At 46.2% G+C, this 16836-nt stretch overlaps 1 protein-coding gene across 2 annotated transcripts in view; it reads left to right on the forward strand.

Annotated features, from left to right (window-relative positions):
- The first annotated feature begins 3755 nt into the window (after positions 1-3755).
- The window catches only part of LOC128113042 (cytochrome b5), a 32464-nt gene continuing 19383 nt past the window's right edge, over positions 3756-16836 (forward strand). The window contains exon 1 of one of the 2 annotated variants that reach the window (XM_052742720.1): positions 3756-4033. In XM_052742720.1, coding sequence (XP_052598680.1) covers positions 3905-4033 — 129 coding nt within the window. In that variant the 5' untranslated portion in view covers positions 3756-3904. The remainder of the gene's footprint in view (positions 4034-16836) is intronic. The other variant, XR_008219318.1, reaches the window with a different exon arrangement.

A 16836-nucleotide genomic window follows, 5' to 3' on the forward strand; every position in this document is an offset into this window, starting at 1 on the left:
CCAGCCAGAGCCAGACCGAGAGGGAGCAAGACATGCAGGACAGGGAAATGTCATGAGTCACGTGGCAACACGCAGCTGAATAAAAATGGATTAATTTAAGTTATAGGAGCTCGTGGGATCGACTGAGCTTTCATAATTAATTTAAGTCTCCATGTCGTGGTTTGGGAGCTGGCTGACGGGACAGAAAAATCCACCTACAAGCAGGCGGACTCATTCTACTACCTGATCTCAGCAGTTATTCCACAGTCACTGTTGTCAAGACGTTATGGTATTGCTGGAAGCAGAGCTGTATGGACCAATGGAACAGAATATAAAATTCAGAATTAATTCCACTAACTAATTTTTGATAAATACACCGAAAGAATTTACTAAAGACAGGCCCCTGAAGGAGTTAGGGATTTGCCCCCAATTGTGTGATCCTGTCATAGTGGTTATTTCAAGCTGAAACCTTGTCTTTCTTACGCCTGGAGTAAAAATAGCCTTGATCACCAAAGATTGATGATGGCGGCCATAAACCTACACAGATAAGTTCTTTACACACCCCTTGCCTTCCACTGGTGTGTACACCAGTCCCATCCATCTCCTGATGACTTCCCTTGACTTTACTACCACAGTTCAGAGGTCCATTTGTCCTACCATTTCTTCACAAGTTTATTGTTCTTTATCTAAACACGTCTAAAAGCACACCATGCTCTGCTTGTATTTTTCACTTTAGTCTCTTGTGAAGATCTCACTCATGTGCACATAAAATTCACACTACCCATGTGCTTTCTCTTGCTAATCAGCTCCCGTGTTTGTTTGATTGCTGGGGACAGCTAAACAGCTGACGGGGGATTTCTTACTCCCTTCAAGTCTTCTCAACAAATAATGCTTGAGCAATTTGATACAGGTAAAAGGAACTCCAGTGTGGTGATATTTTGTGTATGCTCTAACAAATAAAGCTTGCCTGAGATCAGAGGGCAAAGCCAGCTACAGAGTTAGCCATCGAGGCCAGGCAGTGGTGGCACACACCTTTAATCCCAGCACTTGGGATCTCATGTCTTTGCTCCATGTGTTTAGGAGGCACATAGGCCTTTAATCCCAGCACTAGGGAGGTTGAGACAGGAAGTGATGTGGCTGGGCAGAGAAAAGGAATATAAGGCGGGAGGGGACAGGAGCTCAGCCCCTTTTCAGCTGAGGAGTTGGTCAGGTGAGAGGTGGCTGTGGCTTGTTCCTTTGTTTCTCTGATCTTTCAGCATTTCACCGATATCTGGCTCCGGGTTTTTATTAAGACCAGTTAGGATTAGTTTGACACTCCAGTGTAAGTCTTACTTTACAGAAAGAAAGGGAGCTTGGAATGTATTGCAATGGGACGTAGTGGGGTGTCCTGCCGTCCAAGCTACTCAAGAATCAGAGACAGAAACACCTCTTGAGAGAGGAGTTTGAAGCCAGCGTAGGCTACACAGTAAGTTCCCAGACAGACTGGACAACACAGTAAGACCCTGTCTTAGAAAACACCAAAACAAACAGAAAGAACCAAATGAAGATGGGATGTCTTCAAAATGAAAACTGTTTGCTTTGACAAAGACAGAGATGATCTCGACATTCCCTGCCTGCAGAATCCCTCCTCTCTCTCATCGACTGGATTCCCAGAGCTCTGGGACGTCGAGATCATGATGGGAGGACATACAGAGATGACCGGCCACACTAGTGGAAGCCCATGAACTGTGGACTGGTGGCTGTGGAGCCCCCGTGGGACTGGACTAGGCCCTCTGGATATGGAAGATGGTTGTTTGGCTCGAACTGTTTGGGGGGCACCCAGGCAGGGGGGTCGAGATCTGTCCCTGGTCTATGGGCAGGCTTTTGGGAATCTGGTGCCTGTGGTGTGGCACTTTGTGCAGCCTTGGTGCAGCGGGGAGGGGCTTGGGCCTGCCTAGGTTCAGTGTGCCGGGCTCTGCTGACTCCCCATGGGAGACCTTAATTTGGGGGGTGTGGGGATGTGGGGTGGCTAGGGAGGGAGAGCAGGAGGGTAGGAGGAGGGAGGAGGGGGGATCTGTGGATGGTTTGTAGAGTGAGTAGAAAATTTCTTAATAAAGAAAAATGAAAAAAAAAAAAAAAAAGACGAGATGCTGAGAGAAAGGACCATAGGTAGCTAAAACACTTCTCACACTTCTGACAGTGAGCTCATTACGACACCCATAACATTCTTTTTTATAAAATAAAATACTCTCAAAACTCAATATTACAGAAGCAAAAGAAGATGGGATCCAAATAGCAAATAAGTACATGGAAAGATGGCTCAGACTGAGACTACCACTTTGTAGCCCTAATAGCTAGAAGTGGGTACAATAAAGAACAACAAAGTCAGAACTGATGAGGATATTGAGAAACCGGGTCCCTCAGGACTGCTGTTGGAATGTGCAGTGGACGATGACTTGGCAGTTTCTGACAAACTGACCACACAGTTATATTTCTCAGCAGTCACAGTACTTTATTTTGTTGTTGTTTTGGAGACAGGGTTTCTCTGAGTAGCTTTGGTGCCTATTCTGGATCTCTCCCTGTACACCAGGCTGGCCTCAAACTCACCGAGATCCACCTGGCTCTGCCTCCCGAGTGCTGGGATTAAAGGCCTGTGCCACCACCGCCCAGCTAGAATAAATTCCTTTTATACTAAAAAAATAAAAGATTATATTCACACAAAACTTGTATATGATTGCTCATAGCGACTTTTCCATAGTTAACCAAAAGCTGAAAATAACCAAAATGTCCCTTAAGCAGTGAATTTCTAAACAAGCTGTTTTAACAGGGGATGTCCACACCATGAAATACTACTGGAGCTGTTAGGGTCAAACCTGACCCCTGGTAGCCCAAACAAGCTGGGCTCAGGCACCAGTTCCAAACAGGTCAATTAAACCAACAATAGTGAACAGCAGAGGATTTTTAAATAAGTAAATAAGTTAATAGACTTGTGTCCACTGCTCTCCTAGAGATTTGTAGTTAATACATGATATTCACTCCCTGTTGAAAGGGCAGGGGAGTGCCAGACTGGGGAGCGTGGTGTGCTCTTCCCAGGGCATAGCGCTGTTCCTTGTTTAGGACTTAAATTGACAACACTGTGGAGATTATCTTATGAGAAAGTCCTTGCCATGTCAGGGTGTCCTGGCACAGAAGTTATTTCAGGTTACAGAAATGATTGTTTACTTCTAATTTTTATGTAGTAATTTCCTTAGAGTCTGTGCCTGTTAGGTGAGCCATCCCTAACCCTATGCAGGTACCAGTGAAGCAAAATGCATGGCTCGTTATTTGGGGCCACACATTTGATTTGAGGGCTTAAGCTATGACACTTGTGTAAGGGTCTCCCCACGGAGGGTCACTTTGTGGACTTGGACCACTGCAATTTTTGTTCTAAGTGATTATTAGGGCGTAGGGCCCATTTGGCTAGGAAACACGCACGGAGTTAGCGTGGAGGCCGGGGCCTAGGGGAAGGACCTAAGGCTGGGGATAGAGTTTGCCCTGGCCCTACCGCTTCCTCTTCAGTTGGGTGCTCAGACCTCTGACCTGCTCTCACCACCGCCAACTGACCCCACCCGCTACCTCCTGCGCAGACTCGGAAAAGCCTCTCCCCCCATCCTCTGCGCATGCAGCGGGTGATTGTGAAGGGCACCTCTTGTAACCAATCAATATCCGCACGCTGGGCTGGGGGGCGTGATTGGACTGAAGGAGGGCGTCGACTGAGGGCGGGTGCACCATACTGGCCAATCCCCGGAGGCCATGCGGTCCCTGCCCAGTTAGAGGCGCCACCTCACGGTCCTGGGCATCGGTCCCGGTAAGGCTGGGAATGTCCCGGGCGGAGGCGGCTCAGACTTGAGTAGCGCACCACCCTGCACGGCTGTGTTGCAGGGCCCGGGAGGCTCACTGTTCCGAGATGGCCGGGCAGGCAAACCAAGATGTGAAGTACTACACCCTGGAAGAGATTCAGAAGCACAAAGACAGCAAGAGCACTTGGGTGATCCTGCACCACAAAGTGTACGATCTGACCAAGTTTCTGGAAGAGGTGAGCTGGGCACGCACACTTCGGTGGGGCGCGGGGAGGGTGGCCCCGGCTTTGGGTCTCCCCGGCGTGACCTGGGACCGATGTCTGAATACGCGTTATGTGTGAGTGTGCATTTGTTTGCGTACATTTAGGGAGACCCTCTGCGTCTGCACACTTGTGTTAGCTTCTGAGCATGCTCACCTGCGTGTGCACACCTGTGTCAATGCTCCTGAGCGTCTTGGGTTTGCACATCTTGGCTTGTCTCCGGGAGGCTGGGAAGCATCCGAGCAGTGTGAGCGGTTTTTGCAGGCTGCTACGGGGGGAGTATTTGCGGGCCAGAGCTGGATTCCTACCAGGTGCTCAGGAGTGTCCTGAATAAATGCTACCCACTTGCTAGGAGAAGGCACAACTGTGTAAGAATTTTAAAAGATCCCCTTTTCTTTTTTGCCTTCTTGTGTTTGCATATAAGGCCCTCTCTCCTTGTGGAACAGAGAACCCCTCGATTTCCGAATGCACTTCTAGTAACATCCGGTTGGAGACCGCTTTTCTGAAGAGGTGTGGGGTTCCAAAGGGCTCTCTAGGGTCAGAAGTCCAGGAGGGGACACCCCCAGGGCCACCCTGAAGTCCAGACCCATATGTTCACCAGTGTTCACTTAACAGAGAGTGAATGTTGACAATTTTACTGCTGTAGTGACTTGTGCGAGAGCCCCAGCGCCTGATTGGTGGGTGACCAGATGACTCCCTACCTGTACTTTGAGCTAATACAAGGGAAGGCAGGTAGGCAGCATGGTACAGTCAGAAAACTGGAGCTTCAGCCTTAAGCTACTTCGGAGGTTGTAAAATGGTTTAATTTAGAGGGAGACACTTAACTTTGACAATGCTGGTCGCAAAGTTGTAGTTTTTGCTGTACAGCCCAAGGGACATTTTGTTGTTTTTAATCTTTATTCCTTCGGGACACACTTTTGCTTTGATGGCGTTTTGAGTCACAACACAATTTCTACATCCCACTTCTTCCCAATAAATAAGAGCGCTTATTGATGGGGACGATTTGCATGTGTTTTGTTTGTGGGCTGGGCAAAAGTAGAGGCTCAGTCAGCTAGATTATAATTTACATCGAGACATTTGTTTTGCAGAGAATGTTAAACACAGGAAAAACTTGAAAGTTTGGAGTTGATGTCTCTTGGTAAAATACTTGACTGTTAATGATAAAATGGGGTTCCAATTTAATTGGGAGTGGATTGCAGTATGGACTCAGATCTACCTCTCTTCTGCTGACCCCAGAGCAGGTTTCCCTGCATGATAAACCCAGACCCATGTGGTGACTGATTCTTCACATGGAACTGTCACTTTAGCCCCTTCCCATGATATGTGTAATTCTGGATTCTGGAATTTTATGATACAATGTGTCCCTTGACTTTGTATGTATAATAAACTGTAGCATTTGTACAAAACAAAACATTGGGATATTTTATACTATAAAGCCGTTTTAACTTGTCCCATTGTCCTTTCAAACAAGGTCTTTAGACCTTCGTACTGTTGATCTTTTAGGTCGCTGTCCTGTGTTCACTGGATGTCTGTCCAAGTACTCCTGTCCTAACAGTGACAACCAACACTGTCTCCAGATCCTGCCAAATGTCCAACAGGACATGTAGTTGCTCCTGATTGAGAATCGCTGCCCTAAAATACATTGTGTATGACTTTTAGAAGTAGATCTTTGAAGTAGCCAACAAGGAAGAGATGATTAAATTACACTCAAAACTGTTTATTCTCTTGGTTTTTTTTTTTTCCATGAGGCAAGAAAGGGGTGAGAGAATTCGCCAGGTTTTCTGGGCTCAGCTGAAGAGCTAAGAAGCAGCCACTCCGTTGGGAAACAAGCTGGAAAACAAATCCTTTGTTCTCTGCCAGTTATCAGCACCCCATCTTTGAGCATGGCTTGGAAAGAACGCTTCTTGAGCAATGTGGGGAAGCTCCCTGGGAGTCAGTCCGCTAAGGAGATGATGGAGAAAGTTGGGTTTGGGAGACTCAGAGAGTGGTTGGGTCCTGTTGACTGACTTAAGGGTTAGTGGGACCAAGGGACCCACCTGCTTTTCTTACCCTGTTCTCACTATGTGTGGATGTCCTAGCATGCTGGAATGTAGCAGGAGCATTTCCGTGACTGTCAGGCTTCTTAGTATATCCAGATTCTGCCTGGTGTCCACAGGTTTCTCCTCTTGGCATTTTTGTGGCTGGCTTTTACTTCTTATGACTGCTTGTCTTACACAGTGTCCTAACCACTGGCTTTCCACCCCCAGGGTAGTGTTGCCCTTAGGCTCTGTGTGTGTGTGCCAGAGCTGTACCGTCCCTGAAGATGACTGCCTCTGTCCATTTGGGTTACAGCTTCCACACACATCTCATTCAGCTCAGCTGTGAGGAATGCTCCCAGACAGTTTTTCTTCTGTCTAGATTCCCCGAGTTTCAATTATTTTGTTAGGTCTATGCAGTTTATCACAGGCTTTGGTTTAAAACAAAAATATTTTGCAAGACCCAGAGTGTCTGGCCCTCTGCCCCAATTTCCCACCCTTCCCTCCCTTTCATCTACATTTCAAGGCTCCAGAAATTTCATGAAACACATGAATTGAAGACTAGTCCATCCTTGCTAATTTAAAAATGAAAAAAAAGGGGACTGGGAGGAGCAGCCTCCATACCTCCAAATGAACTTTCTGTCATCTGGAGCTGTGTCTCCACAAGCTCTGGATTCACCTGTCCATGCAGTCATGTGCTCCTGGGTTATCTTCTCCTCCTCTGAGAATACCTCATTTCTGTGAGGAAGGGTGTGCTGTGATGTTGCTTGGTTCCTGCTCCTCTGTCTGCCTTCTTCTGTGCCTTAGATCCCTCATGTGTAAAGAGGAGACTATAGCAGTGCCTGCTTGCAGCTGACATAGGAATTAAAGCCTTGACTAGTGTAATGTGCACGCCTATAATCTTAGCATGTCCAGGACTCAGGAGTCAGAGACAGGAGAATTGCCAAGAGTTAGAGAGGCCAACCTGGGCAACAGAGACAATCTGTCTCCAGAAACCAAAACTAGAAACAAACAAACAAGCATGTTTGCTAACCACAAACCAAGGTGAATGTCCCTGCTCCTTTGTAAACAGCGTTCGGGGACACACTTGGGCTGTGATTTCCCTTTTGCAGTATCATGTGTGGTCGAGTGCTTGAGCTGTGTCATTCGGGAACATGTAAATCCAGAAGGTGATCTTGAAATAGGAGAGTATTAGAAAAACTATCTTTCTAGTCAAGAACACAGATCAAAGGTTACTTGTGCAATGTGAACTCTGTCTTCCTGAAATAGTGTTCTAAGGTTCAGAGGATGGGTAGAAATCCAAGAGGGAGGGCAGGCTAATATAAAGGCAATCTAAACAGCAGCAGGTGTTGGATTCCTATCTGGTGCCTGCCAACAGGATTATAAACCTCATTACCTATAGATTTAACACCCCTCCCCTTTTTTTCTAGTCCTGACCCCCAGGTTTTTAGTTTATTTTTGTGAAATTGAGTCTTGTCATATCAGATCATGCTATTAAGCAGGTTAATGATTATAGAAATTTGAGAGATCATTGTTTGAAATCTAAACAGGTGTTTAGGGCCAAAGAACAAGTTTGCATTTCCCCCTTCTGTGGTCGGGCCAGGTTTTAGCAGAGCTGTGGAGGGAGGGAAGAAAGCATCATGTAATAATCCTGTTAGTTACCTTTCCGTTCTGGGCAGTGTGCGTGTTTGTACATAGACATCTCTTGGACTGTGTCATAAGGCAGGTTGACCTTCCTCCCCATGGAACATTTTCTAGTGATCCTGAGATCCTGCTGTTTTTAAACTGAGCCTTGAATGGTCTTTGAAAGCATTCTGCCTTGCAGAAGCTGTTAGCTTCTGACTCATATTGGCTTTTGGTGGTCTTAATTTTACTTTTTGTGGCTGCTTATCTCCCGTAGACATGTGAAGGAGCCCTCAGTAATGGCAGTGCTTAGGCATCCTGGGTAAACAGGCAGCAAAGTGACATCCAGCAAGGCCACCTGGGGACTGCATCTGCATGTCTTTTAAGTATTTCTACAGTTTGGGGGATTTTCTGAAAAAAAGGTTCCAGCTTTGTTTTAAAACAGTAAAAACCAAAACAAAACAAAGGCACCACATCACACTCCAGGCACCTAAATCTCATTTTTTTGTGTTTATGGTGATGAAAATTTTATAAATAAGGAAGTAAAACAGGTTATACAGGCCAGTGGGAGTGAAGCAGGGACTGTTAAGACACTAATCACTACTTAATATGGATATCTGTTATTCTAGAAGACTCCAAAAACACTGTAGGAGACAGCCCAGAGTACGTCTCTTGTGTAATAGGATCTGAATAATTCGGGTCCTCCTCCACTCCTGGGAACATGTTGGGCTGCAGTGGCAAGTCTGGTTCTGGTCTTAGAACACTGGGAAAAATGATATACATGAAAAACGTGTAAAGAGAAGGTGTTCGGACAATTAGAAATGTTGGGTTTTTTTGTTGTTATTATTGTTATTTGTGTTTTGTTTTTTTGCACTGAGGATTGAACTCGGGGCCTTGAGCATGCCACTGAGCGATGTCCCCACTCCTTGCTATTTTATTTTACTGTGAGACAGGTCTTATACAGGTTGGCCTTCAACATGTGATCCCCTTACCTCAGCCTCCTGCGTGCTGGGATTACCAGGGTGTGCCACCATACCCACCTCACATGATTACATTGTGATTTCTGTCGTCTTGGGGTGAGGATATGGCTTAATGGCAGAGTATTATATAGGGTGCTCAAGGCTGTGGGTTTGTTCCCCAGCACTTGAAAAAAAATATTCCCTTATAAGTTGTCATAATTTTTGCTGTGTGTGAAGGAGTACAGCACTCTGTTCTCCCCAACTTGAGGCCTATAGTGTTTGGAAGATAACCAATACAGTTTTCAGTGGAATCAGCCCATGGTCGGAGTGCCTTGGAGAGAATAAGGCAAGCTGTGAAGCAGAGATAGAACGAGGTGAAAGGTCACACGCATGCCTTCTTTTTCCGTCTGTTGTTTTTTTCCTATAGCTTTCTAGAAGGGGAGGGAAGCTATTTCTGTTTCTCACAGGAATTGTCCAATCTTGCCCGGTTTATTCTTGGCATGGGGGATCTTTGCCCCTGAGCCTGGCTTAACCGTCTGAGTGATTTTCATCCAGAGAGGAACAGTTCCCACGTGGCAGGCATGTGTGAGGAGGCTGTGGAGATTCTGGAGAAGGGTCTGTCAGTGACTGCCCTTGGAAGACCAACCCTGGTGAAGCCGCTGTTCTGACCAGTCCCTGGGTGTGTCTGGCTGCCCTCCTGCCCTCCTGCCTTCTCCTCCCCTTCCTCCTGTCTGGTAGTCCCCTGCTGTGGATCTGTCACCACTGCAGGAGTGGCTGGGACACCCTTCGCTGTCTGGACTCATCGGTCCGTGCCGCCGATACCCTTGCGTCTCCAGCCCCTCTTGCCCAGGCCTCTGGAGCAAGCTTTTGGTTTTGTTCAGCTTGGTGGTGTCACCATGAGCTTTCACTACTTAACACACGCTAGCACTACACGAAGGAATGTACTTTCCAGAAGAAAACTGAACTCCGTCTTGGGAAAGACTGTCATTTCTTCCTGGGATCCCTTCCCATGACTTCCCATTGCATTTAGAATAAAATCCCATCTCTGCCCAGTTTAATGGCGATGGGGCCCTGCCTGTGGCTCTCTTCACTTCAGGTGGTAACTCTATCTCCTGCCCACCATGGCTTTGTATTGCTTCTCAAACCAGCTAGACTTGTTTCTGTCCCAAACCTTTGTCTTTCCTCTCTGCCTGTCCTCTGTTTCCCTGGTCACTGCCCCTTTTAGGTTACAGCTCCACAGAAAGGACAACATTCTGTCTTACTTTCTTGTTTTATGTGCCTGCCAATGGTGACATCCGTCAGTACCTGGCACTTCCTTGGTCACTGTGCTTTGTCTTGTAAGATGGCAGGCCGCACGTGTGTCTGCTCAGCACCGTCTGCCCTGGACATAGTAACTGCTCGCCACATAATCCTGTGGTGGACGGGGAGCCTCCTGTGGAACTCAGCTGCCAGCTCATGCTTTACCGCTATCATATTTCACCCCACCCCTTTCCCACTCATGGTAATCAGTGGCAGTGTTAAGATCTCTTCTTCGTCATAGACACTTGGTGAAATTCTGTCCTGAGGGATTTATCACTCAGCATTCTGGGACTTTGTTGTGAAAATATGGATTGTTAAATGACCGCAGAGCAAAGAACACTGGGTCCCATGCTGTAAGACAGAGTGGAGTTTAGCCCACAGAGAGCACACTCAGAGACACTTTCCTGCTTCTTTCTGTCAAAGCCAGGGCTGCCATGTTTCCTCTGGATTCTGCTTTCTCATTTGATGACACGACATTTCTTCTTCGCCACCTTCTGTTTTCTATTCTGCATAAACAAGTTCTGTCCTCTGAGCCTCTCCCCCGGGCCATTCTCTTCATTATTTATCATGGTGACCCCCCCAACCCCCATCCTAAAATGTACATATGCATGGCTTCTGTGGACGCTTCCCCGACGTCTCCTCAGGATTTGTTTCCTTGTGTCGTGCAGCCTTTGAACGTCCTGTTAACCCTGCTTCTCTAACCACTCAGCTCCCCTCTCTGTTTTGTTTGCTCCTTTCTCTTAAAATTCCATGAGTGTTTTAGAACCGCTCCTGCCGAGGTCTCCTGTGGTGTTCCGTGTGTCAGCTGAATGTCATGAAGTTGTTTCCTGCTTGGCTTCCCGGATGGATACCATCTCCCAGCTCTCTCCTAGCTCCATGGTCACCCCTTTGGCCTCCTTCTCTTCCTTTTCCTCCTCTTTCTGACCTCAGTACTGGAGACCCTAAGGCCAGGGTGTTTTCCTTCTTTTTGGACCATCTTGTCCAATGTCACAGCTTTCAACATATAGATGACTTCTGGATTATTATAACCAGGTCAGAAAGGCCCCTCTCCTGAGTGCTGGCTTCATGTATGTTTTTTTCATGTCTCCACTTAGGTATCTGATAGGCTTCTCAAACCTATCATCTGAGAAACAGCACCTGATTTTCTGTTTCCAATCCTCCATCTTCATCCTTCCCTGTGTCAGTGGATGGCAGTTGTGTTCCCCAATCTTGAGTCTCTTACACTTCGTCTTAAACCCACCAGAATATTCTGTTGGCTTATCTTTCGTTTTGAAGTTAGAATCTGACCATCGTTTACTACCCCTGCTGCTGTCAGTGGTCTGACCCTCTGACATCTCATGACTGGTCAGGTCTCCTATGAATTTGCTCATCACAATAGATTGACATTTTAGAAGTAAAGCCAACTGTGTGTGCCACTTTATTCCATGTAAACTCTTCGTGGGTAATTCTTTCACCTAATTAAAAATCTTAGGGTGTAGCTACAGTATTCTGGAGAGTGTGCTGCTGGCAGAGGGACACATATGTAGATCGGTGGAATGGAAATAGAAAAATCCAAAAATAGACTCACACAGATATTTCTAACTGATTTTTCACAAAAATATAAAGGCATTTCTGTGGAGGAAGGGCAGTCTTCTGCAAATGGTTCTGGAATGACTGGTTATCAGTGGTCAAAACATAAATACATCTTATTTTAAACCTCACATTTTATGGAAATTAGCTCAAAATGGATCACAGAAACCTTTTTTTGAAGAGGTTAGATTTAAGTAGAGTGTTCTTAGCACGGTACTGAAAGTATGACCCGTTCTATGTTCTTTCCATGGGAAAAATATCCCTTGAAAATATCCATACAGTTCACTCCTTTGTCCTCTTCAAGTATTAGCTAGTTATTAGCCCATATCTAACCAGTGTGGTGGCTCCCACCTCTCCCACTTAGCCTCCTAGTCCATTCCAGGGCAGCCTGAGCTATAGAATGAGATCTCAAAACAATGGACAGACAGACAAAGCCTATCCTGACCAAATTATTCAAGCTAGAAGTCTGTCTAGATCCCTGAATTCCTTAACCTGCCTTTTTTTTTTTCTCTCTCCCTCTCCTCAGTGCTAGGGATCACATCATGGCGTGGGTAATGCTGGGTGGTTGCTGTACCACTGAATTACACCCTTAGCCTTGTATTTGTTTTCTATAGTACATGACTCCGAAACACTAATTTGCTTATTTTATTATATTTGTTATATTGTTGCATATCTGTTTCCTAGTAAAGGATGCCCCCTGTGAACCCTGGAGGTTTTCATAGTCATAGGTATCTCCTAAGTCCTAGAATAACCCTGCATGGAGAAGGGACTCAGTGTGTATGAACTGATTGAATGTATGTCATCTTAAAAGTATAAAATAGGAGAAAGCGCATACAGAATGGCTGTTAGGTCAGATTGAGTAATTTCCTGGCAGCTTGTTTTATTTCTCCCTTGCCCACCTGCAGATTTCAGCCCCATTTATTATTTTTTGTTTGTTTGTTTGTTTTTCGAGACAGGGTTTCTCTGTATAATAGCTCTGGCTGTCCTGAAACTTGTTCAGTAGACTAGGTTGGCCTTGAACTCAGAGATCCGCCGGCCTCTGCCTCCCAAATGCTGGGATTAAAGGCATGCACCTCCACCTTCCGGCCCATTTATTATTCTTAACACTTAAATAGGAAGGGGCCCTAATGGTTTAGTATAGAAGGGGAAGCAGGGAGGATAGAATGATGCCACTATCAGGCCTCTGGTGTCAATGCAGGGGGACAGGTAGTTTTGGCTCTTCTGACTCTAGGTCGACCAACAGGCTCTTTCAAGTCACAGTCATCTGCCTCTGGGCCCCTGGTTTTGGTAGGTTTGCTAATCTTAATGATGCTGGGTAGTCAGTCAAGAAGTCCACTGTGACCACCCCAGCCTGATGGCATCTGTGCATGGTTCTGTCCCTGGGAATCAGGCCTGGCCCCAGCCTTTCTTCCCTTGACTTCAAAGTCGTTGCATCAGAACTTGGGGCTTTTGTGCCTTTCAGGAATCTTTACTTGCTTTATTTTATCTAATGAAACGGGCTTAGTAATGGCGAATTAAAAGTACTGGTCAGGGCACACTGACCAAGCATAGAATCATCATTGACTCATGGAATGTTTTAGTCCAAACACTCACTATTTTATTTCTAAAAGGTGAGGAATTTTGTTTTCCTTTCTCAAGGAGAGAAAGCCTCTAGCTTTCTGCCAGCTTACCGTATTACACCAGTGCCCTCCTCATAACTGACCTTAAAGAGTGAGGTCATTGTTTTTGTAATGTTTCTGTGAACTCCTTGAGCACATGGCTTAGTGGAGTTGAGAGACTTAGGAGTTAGACAGACTCCCTGGTAGGCAGCTTTTGTCTCAAGTCAGTAGGTTGAAGAAGAAGCTGGCCATCTTGGAGATTCGCCACATTTATTACCTAGCCATGGCCTCTTTCCCTGTCTGTCTCCCTACCAGGGAGTCTGGCTGCTCATGGTCTCTCAGAATTGTGGTATCTGATTAAGTCCATCATCTTGATGATGATGAGGGGAGTTGGTAAGAATGGGGTTCTTTGGGGTTTGGTACTAGAACTGGCTTCCAACAGTTTATAGGGAATGGGGTCATGGGGTAGGGAAGAAAGGAAACTCCATTATTACTTGAACACTCTTAGGTGCCAGACTTGATACTGTACTGTTTAATCTTTTTGCAGTTTGATGTTCTATTTTAAGGTTTTGATAAATGATCATGGGAGGTTTAATTGGGGAGTGATAGCTGCTTCATTCTCTCTTCTTTCTGAATGTTTCCTTAATATACAAAACACGTAAGTAAACTATTTACCACTATATTTTTATACTTGTAAAATCCAGTTAAGCCCTCAAGGGCAGCCTTGACACAGAAAAGATGCCACCAGAAAACATCTGGAGAGGTTGGAGGGAGGGCAAGTGGCTACTAGATATGCATTCTTTGCGGCAGAGAGACCATCCTGGACTTAGTTAGGTCCTTGGTAGCATAATTCAGGGCAGTTCTTTCTTCCCAATATACACAGTGGTGTAGAGACTTGGTTTGCAATCAGCCTACCTGAATTCCTGCCCCAAATTCTCACTGATGAGCTTCGTCATCTTGAGCCTTACCCTGTGCATCTAAAATTGGGATGATGGTAGAAATATCCCACTTGGAGGCCTGTGGAGACAGTTGAAAGGGTTGACATGCTCTCAGAACACTTCCTGATACAGTCGGCATTTGTTAAACGTAATCTGGCACTGTTACTTGACCCTATTGTCCCTACATTTTCCTAGCTAATAGAAGGATGCTGGGCGACTTTTCCCAGGGAGATGTAAGGAAATATCTTTTCGCCCCATGAAGAGCCATGACAACAGGCCAGTGAGATGACCCTATTCAAGTCTTGTTGAACCAATGAATTTACTGGCGTTACTTACAGGCGTGTGAGTGAGAGGGTTGCTTCAGGGATCTTGGGTGCCTTGGGCAGGTACATCACCCCAAAGCCCACCCAGCATGAGTGAGGACTCACTCACACAAGCCGCACCACCTCGGGAAACTTTTAGGTAGCCATACCTCGGAGCAATTTCCTTTCCTCAGCAAGTGTTGCTTATCACGTGACCCTGCAGGGCCTGTGAGTCTGGTAAGTTTCATAAACCTCTTAGCATCCCCTTTCCCTCAAAGATGGGATGTTTTCATGTGGAAGAAACAGCTACGTATGGGACTGCAGCTGTTACTCAGGCCACGGCACCTTCCCCTCTCCTCACAGGTCCTGCAGGCAGGCTATTGCGACATAGCTTGCTAGCCCCCCCATCTCACAGACTCCAGGTGCTAGAATCTCTCACCTGGAGGGATTTACATAAAGGCTGGTACCGAAGGTCATGCGTTTGCTCCTCACCTCCTTCCCTGACTCTTGCCTGGCCATCAAAGAGCCTGGCTGTGGGCTTGTACTGTGAAACCTCTATCCTCACGGGCCCTGATTCCTCTCTGCAGAGTCCCTGCCATGCTGTCTATCTGTCTGACAGTTCATGGTGTTGATAACTCTGCTAATAAACTCCTTACCCCCCAGTTTGTCTCAGGGTCCTCCTTGAGCACCCCGCCCCCCAATCTGAGATCTTTAACTACACAAGTGGGAAGGGCACGGATTGAGAACTAGAGGCTGACAGAAAGGATGGGAAACTTTGGAGGATGAATGGATAGATGATAGATAGACAGACAGACAGACAGACAGGAACGTTGAGGCATTACTGTGAAATGCAGGTATCTCAGGCAAAATCTCTGAGGATTTTTTTTTTTTCTCCAGTCTACATGGGTTAATTCTGGCTTCAGAGGAGCCCATCCTGCCCCATGAATCTGCCCCACGTTTTCCATGGTCGCACACAGCTGCTTGTTCCTCTGTGACAAGTCCATCATGTTCTCCCCAGGCCTCTGTCTCGATTCTTGCTCACGCTCTCCCTTTGTCTGCCCTGTCTTGGTGCCATTGCATCAATGCCTGGTGCTTACCTATTCGCCCACACTGTCCGAGCCACCCCTTGGCTTCCCCACCTTGGTCCCCCACAGGAAGTGGGGTAGCACTGAGTCTGAATGAGTGGGCAGGCTTGTGTGTTGGCCGGGTGACCGCACAGGTGGCTGCCACATGAGCCCATCTAAGATCTCCCATGTGGAATGGCTCAGAATTCAGGCTGTGCTTGCAAGGAGTCGGTGAGCAGGCGAGTTCACGTTCCGTGGAGGTGCTGGCTCCTCTGCAGAGCCCAGAATGAGCCAGAGAAGTCTGGTGGACTCAGCCAGCTTCCAGGCTACCATAATTTGCTGCCTTAGAAAAACAGACTCCAGAAATGAAAGAAAACATTTGGTTGGGCTGTCTTGTTATTTTAAATCTTACTTAAACTGCTTTCCAAATATTTTTGTATGTTTTTTTCATTTTGTTTTAACTATTCCAGATAATCTCTATTAGGTTTTTGTTTGTGATTTTTAATTTTTTTGGCTGATTTGTTTATTCTTTTTGTGGGTTTTTGTTTTCATTTTTGCTTTGTCATTGCTTTGGGGAATTTGTTTACTTTCCTGTGTGTGTGTGTGTGTGTGTGTGTGTGTGTGTGTGTGTGTATGTAATGAAAGAGCCTGTTTCAAACTCCAGAACTGGTGGACTTTTTGGACCACATAGTATTACTTTTTTATAGGGGCAGTTCTGTGGTCAGTTAAGAGCTCGTGTGTGTATGTGTGTGTGTGTGTGTGTGTGTGTGTGTATACACCTGTCCTTTGAATTATTCTTAGCTGGAGCATCTAGGGTGGTAAGCATTTCATTTTCTCGAGTTTAAAGGAGTGATTTCCCTCCAAATTCCCTAAAGAGAAATTTATGAAGAAGCTTTGTTTTTGAAGTTTTCCCTTGGGTAGAAAGTTACTCTGTTGTTCACTCTTTTCAAGAAAGCATTGATCTGAGTCAACTGTGGCCCTGTCCTTTCTTCTGAATTGTGGCCTTTGTGTCAGTTCTTTGTCCCACTTTCTTCACCTGTAAAATTCAGATAGTCCTTCCCTGAAGGTCCTTTTAATCTCTACAGTTCTGGTCTTTTTGGATTCAGGCTCTTTGGCCCAGATGAGTGTGTCTGGGCTTGGCTCTGGGTTCAGAGGAGGCCGGGCTTAGCAAGAGTCCAGGAGTGGTTGCTGTAAGGCCGACTGCCCCAGACTAGTTCACATCAAGCATGGGTAACAGCTTTTTATTGCAACACTGTCCTGCAGCATCGCTGTGGCTTCCTAGAGTTAAGCTGCTCTGGCTTTCAGCCTTTGTGTGGCTGGGTCCTTCAGCCCGTTGTGTTGGGTGGGGAAAAGCTCTTCTGGCATATCTGTCACGCTTTGTTCTTCTTCAGGCCTCAGAGTGGTCCTTAGCA

This window comes from Peromyscus californicus, unplaced genomic scaffold, assembly GCF_007827085.1.
Source record: "Peromyscus californicus insignis strain IS unplaced genomic scaffold, ASM782708v3 Scaffold_17__1_contigs__length_78620276, whole genome shotgun sequence".
In the NCBI taxonomy this organism is placed as follows: Eukaryota; Metazoa; Chordata; class Mammalia; order Rodentia; family Cricetidae; genus Peromyscus; species Peromyscus californicus.